Source organism: Mus musculus, chromosome 7 (assembly GCF_000001635.26).
Source record: "Mus musculus strain C57BL/6J chromosome 7, GRCm38.p6 C57BL/6J".
NCBI lineage: Eukaryota > Metazoa > Chordata > Mammalia > Rodentia > Muridae > Mus > Mus musculus.
The window spans coordinates 76,421,267-76,437,184 of NC_000073.6; the positions used below are offsets into that span (position 1 = coordinate 76,421,267).

Sequence of the window (15,918 nt, forward strand, 5' to 3'; positions counted from 1 at the left end):
TTCTCTTACCCAGTGTCAACAAAAGTTATTGGAAATGTGAAGAGAGATTATAAATCCTGAAAAGAACTTTCTTCCTCTCTCTTATTTAAGTCTCACAGACACTTTTTTTTCTCACTCAGACAGAAGACTGACCTCAGCCTTCTATAACAGGCAGAACCCGAGGAATACAAATATACAGAATAAAAACCTAGTAGAAAGCCTTGCTGGAGCCATCAGAGCTACGAAGTTGCAAATAGTCAATAGTGGTCATTTCTCCCCCAAAGCTCTCTCAGTGCATAAGAAATTTTTATGTATACAGACAGAAAAGCTATAGTACCCTAGCCCAGGTTCTCTTGATAACTGTCTTCAATATGAATACCTTAAAGGAAATCTATCACTTCCCCTCTGTTTTACTGCTCATGTATTTTTATGCTTTAATAAAGAGGAGAAGGAAGAAGGAGAGTGCTGTTTGTACCCTTTGAACCTAAGATGGAGGCACTGTGAAGTGCCTATCTTCTGTATTTCTCTAAGGATTTCTGAGCTGATTTAAGCACACATACCAACACTTATACTGTTTCCAATTTTCTTTACAAGGATCAAGATACTTGAGGATATCCGGAGGCTCCTCCATCCAAGTGATGTTATAAACAAAGTTGTCTTCAGTTTAGACGAGCCCAGGTAGGTGGCCTTGACCATCCACGGAATGGAAAGCAAGGACAATTATGTTAGTTATGTTGATATGTTAATAGGAGTGTTCCATATTAGGAATCCACTTCTGCTTCTAAAACCAGCATGGTGACTGTTCTGTTTCAAATATTATAAGAACTATCTTACCTTTAGGGAATGTAAATCTGTATTCAAACACAGCAATAAGAAATATTCATACATTCTCTTTTCTTGTAGGCCTTTGCAAGGCAGCATTTCCAATTGCTTAATGTTCCACTCCAAGTTTGAATCAGGAAATCTCCGTAAAGCCATCCAAGTGCGTGAGTAAGTAAGAAGAGCTACAGTTGTGGCTTGTGGCAGTATGGAAGAGCAGGTGCTGGCCATTTCTGGCCATTACCTGTTCAGTGCCCCCATATTGGTAGCTCAACACCCAAACCAATCATCTTAAGAGTATCTTTACCAAGAAAAATGGCAAACATTACCTAGCATTAAAAGTTTTCTTCTCCGAGTCATCTGTCAAAAGACAATGAGGGAACTTATTGGTTGATGCCTTAGCAAGGTGAATTGTTCACTACATCCACGAATATACATTATTTCTGTATTTGTTAATTCTATATTTCAGCTTAAGAGACTTCTCTCAGTGCATATGTACGCTTCTATTCTTCCAAGGCTAGACCTGTGGACACAGACAAGTACATGACATTTCCTATCCCTTCTCTTCCCCATAACTGTTTATTCCACAGGGCTGTATTTAGGAGGGAACAATTTTGGATCTCCATCTTTCATTCCAGGGACCATCTATGTATCCCTGGCAAAAGCTACCAATGAGATTTCATTAATAGAAAATGATTCCACAGGCAAGGGATGCATAAAAATAAAATGAAAGAAATGATCCCTTTACAGGTGCAGTGAAATAATAATTTTTCATAGTCTCTAGATGTAACACAATTTTACCATAGAAGAGTAAACTAGACTTGCTAGTTACATAATCCTTCTATGGCTGGCTTCTGACAAACCAAGTGGTCAATGACAGTTAATGGTATAGTAGCCACACATGTTGGAATGAAGCAACCAGGGCTGGCTGCTTTCACCTCCTTCTAGGTGGCCTAGGCGTGGTCTCCCTTGCTTCATGTCTTTCTTGTCTCACCTGCAAAATGAGGATAACAGTAACACCTACTTTGTAGTTGTTTTATCAGACTTACTTCATATTCATAAAACTCTTTAAGTAGTGCCCAGCATATAGCAATCACTCAGTGGACATGCTTTATCTAAGGCTATATGCTTACCATGATGAGCTTAGAACTTAGTGTAGCTCCACTATAACATGTTATTTTTGAAGATAATATTTTTGGGGCAGGGGGAGAGTTATATATGATCTTTTTATTTTGGTTTAGTTTTTGTACATGAACTACTTCAACAGAGCCTGACACATAAGACAGAGAAAAGTTGAGCTACCCATACTAAAGAAGAAAGGACAAGCATGTCACAGTTCCATTCCAGCCTACTTCTCCACTCTCAGCTCAGCTTCTACTTCGACCTATGGCTTCTGTTTGTTTTTCTTTCCTCATAGCAAAAATGAAGGTTGTTAGAAAAAATTAATGTAGATTTAAATAGGTCAGCATATATCTAAATATATATATGTATACATATATACATATCTATCTATCATCTATCTATCTATCTATCTATCTATCTATCTATCTATCTATCTATCTATCTATCTATCTATCTAGGAGAGAGAGAGAACCAAATGAGAAATTAGGGTTCTAAAGAAAGAGAATCATACACTGTTTACATAATTTCTTAAGTCAAATTCAAAGGACCTAGGAAGTAAGAGTTACTGAAGAGTTTCCTAGGCTGACAGTTTTCAGTGCAGAATCTGTCTAAGTTACTGCCATGGCTAGGTTTCTTTATCTATGGGTTTACGTTTTGATCAGAGACCAGAATCATAAAGGAACCAGCTGTAGTCAGTGCAACATAAATAGGAAGAAAATAAACATCCTAGTACATCCTAGTAAAAACTTTTAATGACCACTTTTTTGAGTGCGCACTTGGGGACAGTGGACCGTACAGGTCAGAGAATTGCTTGTAGGTATGATTTAGCCACCCAGTGGTATAGTCTTACCAGCCTCTGGGTGAGTTGCAGGATTCTATCAGTTAGCTCTGCCCTATTCTTATATCTTGTAACAAGTTCTATCCTTTCATAGCTATCCCTAAGCAATGTTGTGCTGGCTTGTTTTCTTGTCAGTTTGACACAATCTGGAGTTATCTGGAAGGAAGAAATCTCAGTTGAGAGAATGCCTCCATAAATTCTGGCTGTAGGACACTTTCTTAATTAGTGATTGATGGGGGAGGACACAGCCATTGTTGATGGTGCCATCTCTGGGCAGGTGGTCCTTGGTTCTATACAAAGCTAGGCTGAGAAAGTCAGGATGAACAAGCCAGTAAGCAGCACCCCTCCATGGCCACTGCATCAGCTCCTGCCTCCAGGGCACTGCCCTTTTTGAGTTCTGGTCCTTACTTCCTTCAATGATGGACTTCAATATGAAAATGTAAGACAAATAAACCCTTTCTTCCTGAACTTGTATTGGTTATGGTGTTTCATCACAGCAATAGAAATCTTAACTAAGACAGATGTCATTCATCTGGGTTCAGGAATAGGAGTGTGTACATGAAGCAGAACAAAAATATCACTTCCTTGGGAAGAGCAACTCCACCCATTATCTCATTTCTGACTCTGCAGGTTTGAGTATGACTTGTTGGTCAATGCCGACGTGAATAGCTCCCAGCACCAGCAGTGGTTCTACTTCAAGGTGAGCGGCATGAGGGCCGCTGTCCCTTATCACTTCAACATCATCAATTGTGAGAAACCCAACAGCCAGTTCAACTATGGTATGAGCTCTTTGGGATCAGGGGATTTCTGTTCACATCATGCATGGGTCACTTCCAGGCTGTTTGTCTTATTATCAGAAGTCTCCCTGAAGTCCCAGAAGGTTGATGATGGCCTAATGTGCTTTGCTTGTCAGTCTGGCAAGGCAGTGGCTAGTTGAGTGCATAGGGCAAATATGGACAGGTGGTCAGGGATTCTCACTCTGCCACCAAATGTGAGGAGTGTCCACAATATTGCAGTACATTCTGAGGTATAGTACACTTTGAACTTTGGAGTCCGGAAGGTGCTTGTTTCTGCTTTCCATCTTATAAATATCACAAGAGTAAATAAATATATTGGTCTGCTTGCCACAAGACAGGAGAGCTGCAAAAATCTACCTGAGCACTGCTTTATATACTCAAAAATACTGGAAAATGCTTAAATCACCATGCTCTACTTGGGATAGCTCACATAGTAATGTATTTGATGGTTTTGAATGAAGAATAACTATGGGTGTTGCCTTCATTTCATACTACTTCTGACCCTGCCTCTACTCCATACTGTTTAGAACAGATACTCGTGCCCATAGAAAGACAAAATGTGAGCCTTAACTCTTGCATTCAGTTTGCAAAAATGAGGGTTCAAGCACATGCTGTGTCCTCTGTGGAGACTATGGGAGAATGGATGCTGTTCTCCAAATTTAAGAGCCATTTTCTTGCATTCCTTGGCCTATGGCATCTTTCTCTCTAAAATCAGCAGCACAGTTCCTTTAATGTTTTCATTGACATTGCTTCTCTTTAGTCAAACCTTCCTTTTCCTCCTCCTCATAAGGGCATCAGTGGTTACATTCAAGACCCACATGGATAATCAGTTTGGCTTAATATCTAAGTTTAATTACATTTGCAAAGTCTCTGACAATATACAGTGAACATTCACAGCACAGCCTTGAGGAATCAAGAATTGGGTGTCTTTAGGGGTCACCATCCAGCCTACTGCTGTATTCTTCATTTGGCTCTGTTTCTCTTTTCTTGTGGATTAAGCCTTGCTTTTATTTCACAGGGATGCAGCCAACCCTGTATTCTGTGAAAGAGGCTCTTCTTGGTCGACCTGCCTGGATACGGACAGGCTCTGACATTTGTTACTACAAGTATGTTAGCATGCACTTGGCTTCAATTGATCTGTGTGGACATTTACCCTCAGTTTAATTTTTTTTTCTGTTGTTCTTATAAATATCCACAACCTGTTTGTTTGCTACCCTTATTATCAATGCTTGTCCTGAGACATTTTAAGTTAAATGGAACTTGCATTAGTCCCCTGACTATCATTGGAGGTATTGCAATATGATTAGTTTCTCTTCACACACCACTGTGAAAACTTGGGCACTTTTTTTTTTTTTTTGGCCAGGTCTTAGAAGTTGTACAGGCAGAATCTATGGTTAGTTCAAACCTTAGTTCTTCACCTGGACCCCGTGAACAGGAAGTCTAAGGTTCTGTGTCCTGTCCCTATGCACACAAGCATCACTTTTCAAGGCCAAAGAGGCATGACTATATGACAAGTGTACATAGGGAAGCCTTTTTCCATAGCAAGATAATTTTGTGTATAAAAGAGGGAAGGATTGAATTATTTATGTTTATTCTTCAATCAATAGACGGCTTCATCAATTTCCTCCGGAAAAAAAGAATGTGATGAAAACTTAAAGTATCTACACTCTTAATGAAATAAATGGGTTTATTTACATGCCCATGCATATTTTTCCCATATGGAAAATAAAATTCAAATACGTAAGTGAGGGCTAAGGAATGTTAGGACAGGCAGAGTTCACATGATGCCTTCCTAGTTCATTGCTAGATCTTATAGAAATCAACAGGCTCCTACTTTTCTTTCTCTGCTAAAGTAAGACTCACCTTTCTAAGATTATAACAGGTCCCTAACATACTACTAGCAGATAATCTAGAATTTGGGATGATTATGGCAGCCTCAGAGAAGGAAGGTATACACTAATGTCTCTCTGCTTTGAGGCTCTGGGGATGGTATTGACAGGAAAGGTCAGGGGTCGTGTTGTTCTGTTTAGATAAAAGCAGAAATCACCATAGAGATAAGGACAGCTCACAAAGCACAGAGCGGAGATGATTAACACTGTGCAGTAAGGCAGGGGGCAGCTTCCGTCCTTGATGTATCAAGATATGAATCCAAGTAGCATTTTCATATATTCTTTAGAAGAATATCAAAACCTTACAAGTTTGTTAGATTTCCATTCACCTAAATGGCAATTACTTCCTGGCCCACTTATCTTAGGACCCCCTAGGACTCTTTTTCTGGTACACTGAGATGTAGGCTAAACATCACTTCAGGGTTTTAGAGTTCACAATTGCAGGAGACAAATATGAAATCTAATTTTTATTGTGCCAGGAATATCTTTTAATTTCCTCTGAATACAGTGTCCATAGATGTACAAGACTTAAAGGAAAACTTGCTTGGGTCTGAAATGTGAGGATTGCACAAACATAAGGTCTTGCATTATTAAATCAGTGAAGTAGAGTTCACCTGTGGGATCCTCTTCTTGGAACTGTGGAGTAAGAATGAACTCCCAGGGGGACAGGAATCTCTTCAGAGGAGAAAGATGAAGACACACATTCAAAAGCACCACCCTGGCCTAAGGGAAGCCATTGTTAATAGCTTTTAGATTCATTAACAAGACAATTGTTATGTGAATTAAGGAGTAACAGAGGGGTAAGATGCAAACCATGCATGTATAATGTAATTCATTTTCATATTCCAGCCGTGAATATAACAGAGATGAATGGATAAGGCTGCTACATTGTGATGCAGTTTGTTTTACAATTACTCACATTGTGTTAACACATTACCAATAACATGATGTAACAACAGGAAAAATACGTGTAATCTCAATTCACCCACAGATTACAACACCTCTGTCTATTATGGAATACTTTAGTGTATGTACAACATGTTTTATCCCATTTCCCATCACAATCTGTGATTGGGTCTGCTATAGAGGATTTCTTTGTTTCATCCCTATATTCTCTCTGGAGTATTAGTCAGGGGGAGCTTCCTACTCTTCTCTATATTAGTGCAAACTCAGATGTTCCATTTTCCTTGTGGTATTAAATTCCCAGGGTTAGTGTCAGGATACTCAATGTAAGGAGAAATAAGGATATAGTTATCATACTTATTCTAGTTATATAATTATTCATTCTATATCTGGGTAGTTAAATACAAATGTGAACGAAAAAGAACTCCTGGAGGGCATGGGACCTCATATACTTCTGGGCCCTTAAATACTTTGCCAGAAGCTAAAAGAAAAGACAGAGAGAGAGGCAAGCCATCCCTGCTCCTCTCCTCCCCTCCCCTGTGAACCCTTGCTGAAGCTATGGTGGTGAGCTCCATGTCCTGTAACAGCTGATACAGAATTTAATGTGATTTTAATAATCTCTCCCTGGAATAAATCAGGAAAGAGGGTGTGATTTCACTGGCCTCAAATCAAGCTTATTTTGTAATTATTCATTCTATACGGTTGATGTACTGCAGAAACCAATCAGGTCAATCCCCACCTTAAACATTAGATATTTTACTATCTTTATTACCAAGATAAACAATATGTTCAAGGAGAAGTTTCTAATATTGTCTCTGTGTGCACATTTCAGTTCTTCCCCCTGGTTATATACTAGTCTTTCTATTCTGGACACTGAAGAACAAAACGGGTAAATTCATTTTTCTGTGCCTGTCATAAAGTAAGCAAGGACACATTGGTTGGTTTTATTTACTTTCCTGTGGCCCGCTTCTCCTTCTGACTTTTGGCTTCACACCTTCCCCTGTCCTCTCCCAGCTCTGGTCTAAAGAAGTCTCCATGTTGAAGGGCAGTGGGAGGGAAACTGCAGGTGCTGAGTGGCCATGTAATACACTGCAGCTGCTGTCTTCTGACATTTATCTCTGCTCATGAGAGGCGATGGAACAGCTCATTCATGAAGATGAATGCCATACAAGAGCCCTGCCATCATCCGTCCTTCCAAGGAATCTCAGGAGAGAGATTTGATGGTATATAGAATATTAGGGATGCTGCAAGGCGCTAGGAAGCCCAGCAAGTCGGCTGCTGTGCCTTATTAGATTCCATTAAGTAAAATGATGTACCCTTGTTAAAAAGCCATCGTCAGTGTGAGATTAGCTAATTCACACGTGGCTTTAGTGTTGGCTAATGTAGTACACACAGAGAACAACAGTAACGACATGCAACTTCCTGGAATAGTTCTGAGCACAAGTGGAGATGGATGTAATTTGTAACTGCCTTGTGTACTTTGCTTCCCACTTCATTGAAGGCTTTATGGTTACTAAAGTGCGAATCCTCTGAAGATGAATGGTTCAGGGAAGGGTAAGCTTTTAACTGTGGAGCAGCTGGGTCTGTGTAGCTCAGGTCGCCTTTGTCCCAAGATGACCTGTCTAGGTTTTCCAGGTGATCTGAGAGAATACTAGTGCCCAGGCTTTTTCTTCTTTTTCCACCCAGAAGAGATGCTTCAAGGAGAAAACTGTTCTTATGAGTAAATTTCCACCATCTCGCCACCACAAAGACATCTGACAGATTACTCTAACTTTTCTCAATCTTAGTTTGTCTATAAAATAAGAATAAAAGTGGCATCTACCTCCACAGAGCAGCTCTGAAGATTGAAGGACATTTGGTAAAACACACAATAATCCAAAGACTTTGAATACTGTAGGTATTCAATTCATGTTAGCACTTTTTAGTAATAATTACTAGAACCATATTAAATAAATTGAGTATTGGTGATGGTCATGGTATATAACTCACCTTTACTAGTAGTTCTCACCTGAACTGTTTGACACTCCTTTGTTTTACACCCTTAAGTTTGTAGCAGTCCTGGTATATACAGATCTCAGGTTCTTACTTGATGAACTGAACAAAATTTCGCTTTTCACTTTGTCCATTTCTAAGAGGGAAGTGATAACAATGTTAACAATCTTAGTTTCAGATATAAATCTACACTGAATACTGTGTGTGTGGAATTGTTCAAGATACTTCACAACAGTGAGTGACAATGTTTTCACCTATAGGATGTATAGAAAATATTTTCTCTGGAAGGGTAATATTAAGATTGTCACAAAATAGATGAAGCATTTTAATTGTTGCTCAGGGAATCTTAGCTCCATTTATTCTGTAAACTCCAACTGAACAGTTGCCAACGTCCAGGCATGGCACACAAATGCCAAGCACAGCAACACACAAAGGAATATGCTTGGTCCTTGTGATAGTATTAGCAATGAGAAAGATTCTAGTGTCAAAGAGCTATGTACAATATTATAGAGCAGTTCTTTGAAGGACAAACATTTAAGCTGAGAAAAGGAAACAGGGTAATTGAAGATGATGACAAAGGTTTTTTATGTCCTTGTAACATAGGAAGGAAGCAGCTAATGTAGGAAGGATGACTAGTACTGCCCTGAAGATGTCCTTCAGCATGTTCACACTGCAAATGAGAAAACGAACACAAACTAATTGGATGATTGCATTCTGCCTTGATCAAATCAAATCAGAAAGCCATACCTCACGTTAGAGATTTACTAGACATTCGTCAAGGGCCTCCGAGGAACGTTGTCTGTGGGCATTGCCACCTCCTCTAAAGTGTGTTTACCACAAAAGTATCCAGTTATGAAGTCTGTCGTTTGTTTTAGAGTCCTCCAGAGTTCAGACCCATCACTACAGGTTGCAACACAACTTTCTTCAGCTGAATTTCACTCTCTACAAGCTGATGTTTCGTTTCCAATTTCCTTAACTCCTAGCAGGACACAACTATCTTGGGAAAGGCCAGTTTGCAGAAAGGTTGCTGACACCTTCAGGCCATGAAGTATATTATGAGAGATGTGTATCTTCCTGTGTATGTGTGTGTATGTGTGTGTGTGTGTGTGTGTGTGTGTGTGTGTGTGTATTTGTGTATGTGTGTTTACATACACATGTGAGAAGATTTCGCACATAATCAAAACTACCATCTGGATTCATTTTCTTCTATCACAGGAACCATGGAGTCTTAAAATTATGGGTCCATGCTATTTCTCTTTCCATTCCCCTAGAATTGGTCTTTTCTTGGAGCCCAGGGTGGTTTCAGTGGGGAAGAATGTAAGGACAGATACAGAGATTTCATTACCCCCTTCTTTCTAGCTTTCTGTAGTAGAGCAGAGCAAGGCTGAGTTTGTGACGTGTAAGTGCCCTTGTTATATGACTTCAATTTACATTGCGAAAACTACAGAGCATCAATATTTAATGGAACATGCAACTACTATTCTCCAGACTTCATGGGAAGACCTATAAAAAAAACCAAGGCTATTATCAAATAAGACCACTACAACTGGATCTTATCTCAAGTCAAGATGCTGACTCTGTCACCACTGTTCATAGGTGAAGGATCTGGTGACAGTGGACATTTGATAATGTTTCTACTTGCCTTCATATTCATGAGTGTGTGTGCACATGTGTATTTACACGTGTATTGTTTATAGATTGGACACTCTTTCATACTTTAATGCAGTGTCCCTGGCTCATTTCTCTTGGTTAGGAGCGGTAACTGACCAGTACCGTTTGCTATTTAGCAAGGTATAAAGAAAATGTACTTTTTCATTGCAACCTTTGCAAGTGCAATCAGAAAGCAAATAAAGACAGAACACATGTGCCTCTCGTGCCTTCTGGGTGGCCATCTGCTCTTTGCATACTTTCTAATAACCAGAGTCTTAGCTTTAGGAGATACTTTAAAACTTTGGGGAAATCTGGAAAAAATAGATGCAGCTAGATATGAAGACCCAGATAACTGCATGGGGGAAGATACTCTTTTGAAGCTATTTCTACAAGCACATGGGAAGTAGATTCCTTTAGTGTGATTCAAAAGCTGTGTAGGACAGTTGCTTTGGCCTAGTATTGTTATGGGGTTATTCTCTCCTCCACCCCCACCCAGAGTGAATGGTTCCAGGTTTCTATGTGAACAGAAGCTGAAGCAAGCAAAGTTGAGTGGTAGTAGTTGGAAGTATTGACAACCTCTCATACACCTACCACTCGTTTTATAAACATTGAAACATTACAAGGAGCACAGGGAGTATGACAGGATGCTATTAGTTCCTTTCCCATACAACTGCCTTTTGTGGTTAGTGGTGGTAAGGGGAGCAAGAAGGAAGCTAAAAGAAGAAAAGAGTATCTATTTTTATGTTTTGCAAGAACATACAAATAACAATCTATTTTCTTCTTTCTCTTTTCTTTCTCCCTCACCCAAATCCCCAAACCTCACAATGATCCAGCAAGCTAATGTCATGCCAGAGGTAGAATTGCCCCTGGTGTTATGAGCCTTTTCCATTATCATGCAGCCTGGATGATAACATTTCTCAGGAAAGCCTGTACAGCTGTCTCAACATCAACAGGCAAAATGAGAGTGTAACTGGCAGTGTGTATGGAAAACATTGCATGGAATGTACTTCTGGGTGCAATCTACTTTGATACTGTTCTCTGAAGTATCAGAATTGGTCCTTCATCTTTGACAAAGGAAATTGTGCACTCTCAAGCTTTAGGAAGTGAAGTCCCCTTTGGGATGACAAAGTCATTCCTTTGGAAAGAACTCATTGCTCAGTGAAAGAACAGTCACTTTAGCTAGAGAAATCTGGGTTCAAATCCTGTAGCCAGCATTTCCTTGCTTTATGGTCAGCTAGCTCTTCTAAGCTTCCATTCTTTCATTCACAGGATGAGTTATTACAGCAGTGACAAAAGAGGACATATGTGAATCTTGAGATGGAATTCAGTGCTTAGTAGCGATAGCTAATAAATCCATTTGTCAGAAGCAAAGGGTATGAGCTGCATGCTGATATCCATAGATTAGGGTTGTATTATACCTTCATCAGTGAAGCTTCTTATAGCAGGAGGCAGTTAATACAGAGACTCATAAGTAATCAAACTGCCAAGACTAAATTGTGATGTGTTCAGCCCTGAATGGGATATCAATCTCATCCCCTCTATAACATAGGAAACAACACAGAAGAGGGGTCAGGAGAACATCACGGGTAGAGGGTGGGCGATGTGCAGCAAAAATCCAGTTTCTGGACATAACATCAAAATATCCCAAAAGGAAAGGGATCAGCTGGGCTTTCTATGGTTGTGCCGAGTGATAAGGATGGGAGAACAAAATTTGGGTGTATGTCTGCAATAGGACAGTATGAAACAGAATTGGCGTACATCATCCTCTTTCCCAGTGCAGTGGTTAGGTAGTGCTCATCTGTGGTTGCAGTTACAGCAAGGGACGTCACAATATGTATACCACAAACAGGAGATCCTGGGTCAAGCTTATATGTGGCTGAGCTGATATAGGAGCTGGCAGTGAATTCAACTGTCTGTTTCTTCACTCTCTAAGTCTTATTCACAAAAGTGTTTTTGATCACTGAGTTATGGTTCTCTTGCCAATATGTAGCACAGGGGGGTTCTGACATTTAGAACTCTGGGGCCTCCCCACTCCCTCTGCAGCCTTGTCCCTTACTCAACTTCATTTATTCTCATCCTGTCCTTTTCTCTTTTCAGAAATCACTACCGTCAGAATGCAGCTACCATGGATGGAGCATTGGGGAAGCGCTACTACACCCTTACCTTTGCTGTTACCTTCCCTCATAATGAGGATGCCTGCTATCTGGCCTATCACTATCCCTACACATATTCCACCCTCATGGTAATGTCTTACCTATAGCATCATTATCCTGGCAAGAGAGCAAGGGCAAGAGGTTTTTCTGGGAACATTACAGAGATTCCAGAATAAGGGGTGAGCAGGGAGAGGAGAGGAGAACCATCATTTCCCTAAGACAGTGGGATGTGTTGTCATCAACTTGGCTTGTGTTCTATGTCCTTATCTGATTGATGCATATGGCTGGGTCATGGCAAGTGCTGTTCTAGAGACCTACATTGTCTACTGGCTGAGAGTGGGTGCTGGGGTTATGTCTTATGGCCTCTGTCTTTAGTAAGTCCACAAGTAAACTATGAAGTTGTTAGATCAGCAATGAGTTAGGGTCAACTCTTGCAAGTAGGCAGAGATGCAGAAAAGAATTATTTTCTGGAAGAGAGATGTAGAAGGCAGAAGAGAGATTTTGAATCTGTGAGTCTGAGTTATCTGTGAGCGAGCATCCAGGTCAGCTTCTCCAGTGGATTCCATGTCTGTGCTTGAGCAAACAGTAGAAGAAAAAAACAATGAGCCCAGTGGCCATTATTATTTATGTAGAGGTATAGCATAAGGCAGCAAGATTCACAGTTATTCCTGTGTTTGAAGTCTCTGCAAAATTATTGATGGGGCAACTTTGAAAAACTTATGCCTAGATCATACAGTTTCCTATCATTTCCAAAAGTTAGCAAACCATCACTTTCCCCTAGCTATTTTATGACTATCCTATGGAATAATGAGCTACAATATTTTCTACAAAATGCTTTTATCCTCTGTGTTAATACAAAATGTTACTGCCGTATTCATAATATTATGTATATGCCTACAATATAGCATTTAGCTTGAAGGTTGAACATTTTCATTTTAAGGCTGTGATAAAGAATAGGACAAGATAACAACTGTTCAAAGGGAATGCTTTGGTATAAATAAAAATCTCTTGGAGCAGGCACACTTAAACCACTCAGCTAAGCCCTTTATGAGGGTGCAGCTGTCCTTTTTTCCATATGTTGTCTTGCCTACAGAGATATTTTTACTGTTTTCCAGATTGCAGAAGAAACACAACTAGTATTATTTGTGTATCACCCTTAGAGAACACATGAAGTTAATCTAAGGCATGCATATCTCATAATATGCTGAAACAAGCTGTGACTGTTGTAAGACATGCTTGCTGCCTTTGGGGACATACAACAGGCAGGATTCATGAATGTCTTCCCCTGTACTTATGATCTTGACAGTGAAGCACTGTGCGTGGAATGTCTACTGGGAAAGGAGGTACACTTTTGGATACATGTTGGTTCTTTTCCATTGGAGGAAGAAAGATGGGTATAGGACACCCACACATATACATTTGTTAGGCTACCTTAGACCCTGAGGAGATTCATGGTGGAGGTGAATATAAAGCATTCAAAGGAGTCTAGAAACTTGTCTGATTCACCTGTAACATTTATTCAACCGAGACTGAGAAGTCCCATATCTGGCTAGTGGCAAGATGGGGAACAGAACACTGGTGTTTCGTGTTAATCCCTGTGGCCTTTCTGTTCTACTGTAGAAGTATAGAATGAGTTCAGTGGAATTTTCTGCTCTGGGATCAGCTTTGTATTCTTGCCCGCTATTACATGCTGTAGGTACTAGAAATTCAACTTGATAAATTGTATAAGTATGTATAGTTGGTGGGTTCTGTGAGGAGATAGTTATACAGATGGCAGAGTTTAAATCACCAACTCAAGGATTTTTATCTGAAATCCTTAGTACTGTGGATGTGGTTCATCTGAATACTAATAGTTTTTATCAAACATGGTCCAGCTCGGGTCTCAGAAGGCTTTGATAGACGCTTGGTGAGTGTCTACAAGCTGATTCAAAGACAGGAATCAGGCTTCCATCTTGCTCTGGGGCTCTGGGCTACTTCCTTCCTAGAGGCTTGTCTGACCAGAGCACAGGGTCTAAAGCTTATGACTTACAAACACATAAAGAGTGATTGGGACCTAGGGGAAAGAATTTCATTTTCAAGGGAGACAAAGGTACCAGCAATGAAGACCCTTATTATGGGGAAGAGATAGAGCTGGCTAGCTAGATGAGATAAGATTGCTAACTGAAGTTTGGTGTTTTCTTGTTTTTCTACCGACTGTAGGCATTTGAGAAGAGTTAATGAGAAAAGTCACAGGAGAGTGTGCAAGGCTTCTTCCTCTTAAATGAGCAGAATGGCGAATAAAAGATAATCTGTTATCTGGAAAGTGACAATGATACTCTCAATTTTAGGCTTCACATCTCCAATGACTGATGGCCTCTGTCTTCTCTGGGTTAGGAGTGTAATTGACTCTGGCTTCACTTGTGAAACCCTTCCTCCCATTTCAACAGAATGAGTTGGTTCTGGGACACACACTGGTAATTTTTATTTTTAGAGGTGTCCTAAAACAGTTCTTTTCCAACTGATCAATGACAAACTAATGTGAATGATATCCCAGGAGTAGAATTAACTACATGTGACTTGAGGTTTATGTTGAGGGGTGAAAAATAAATTTTCATGTGGGATTCACAATTTGTAAATCTCTTACAACAAGATTGTGTTTAAGCCTTGAAAACATTTTTTATAGCAGAGGATTGTATACTGGATATCTTTGTATGTAATTTTGAATATAATTTTGAAACTTTAAGAACATTACTATTTTCTTATAAGAGAATTAGTATTTGGTTCTTTCAAATTGTTATCTTCCAGAAACTTGTTGGCAATTCTGTTGGATAATCACACAAATTATAGCATTAAAATAAAGCTAAGACAAAGAAATAGAATGTTATAATTCTGGAGCAAACCAAGGGGGTTAGGTTTCAATCAGCCATACCATAATAGAGGTAACTGAAAAGACTGCTTGGCTGTTAAAGTCCTGAGATTCTGCTATGGAAGGCTTATATGGAGCAGTGGTCCTAGCTGGAAATGAGGCCCAGAGATAATTTTGGGTAGATAAGGAGGTGAGGCCAAGGAATTTCACTGGAACTTCTACATCCATAAGTTGGCAAGAGATAAGTAAGGAGGTTATAAGTGGGATTCCTATGTTAGGAGAGCTTAATAAAGCTTGTGAGCAGTAGATCCATGGGTCAGAGATTTTTGTCCTGATATTTATACTTAGTGGAGGAAATGCTCCTACCACTTTCAGAGATGAAAACAGAGTGGGAAAAGGAAAAGGAGGTGGGGAAGCACAAGATGGAGAAAAGAGAAGAATTCTCTATAGACAATGTCTCTGTTTTATAAAGGGTTCAGAATAAATGGAGAGTTTCAAAGACATCACATGGGAAATGTTGACTTCCATGTGGTAGATCAAAGATGCAGCCAGCAAACTATAAATCAGTGTTGTCACATAATCAATAGACAGAGACCTAGCCATGTATGGACTAAAACAAAGTACCTTGCAGGGTCTTGATATAAGGGAGGTGAACATAAAGGATCCAAGATATGTTTGAAGGACAGGTTTTTGCCAAAAGACCCAGAAAATGCTAGATATCTGGAGCTGTTGTGGTGGAGCTGTGCCCTCCCGGTGGGACATTAATTTAGAAGGTCATGAAGCATTGTTGCTATGGTGGCTATTGAACACCTTGGCCAAAGAGTCAAGGCAAGAAAATATGCAGAACACCAAGGGGACATTGGGTCTATGATACATTAGTAGGGAGGCTGTTAATTCCCTAATGAAAGAGGAAGAACAACCTTACCCTTTT

The 15,918-nt window shown here is 39.8% G+C and overlaps 1 protein-coding gene across 2 annotated transcripts in view; it reads left to right on the top strand.

Annotated features, from left to right (window-relative positions):
* Agbl1 (ATP/GTP binding protein-like 1) overlaps positions 1–15,918 on the top strand; it is an 895,108-nt gene that overhangs the window by 191,676 nt on the left and 687,514 nt on the right. For both annotated transcript variants that reach the window (XM_017322251.1, NM_001199224.1), the window contains exons 12-16: positions 574–657; positions 883–969; positions 3,389–3,537; positions 4,574–4,661; positions 12,087–12,231. In XM_017322251.1, coding sequence (XP_017177740.1) covers positions 574–657; positions 883–969; positions 3,389–3,537; positions 4,574–4,661; positions 12,087–12,231 — 553 coding nt within the window. The remainder of the gene's footprint in view (positions 1–573; positions 658–882; positions 970–3,388; positions 3,538–4,573; positions 4,662–12,086; positions 12,232–15,918) is intronic.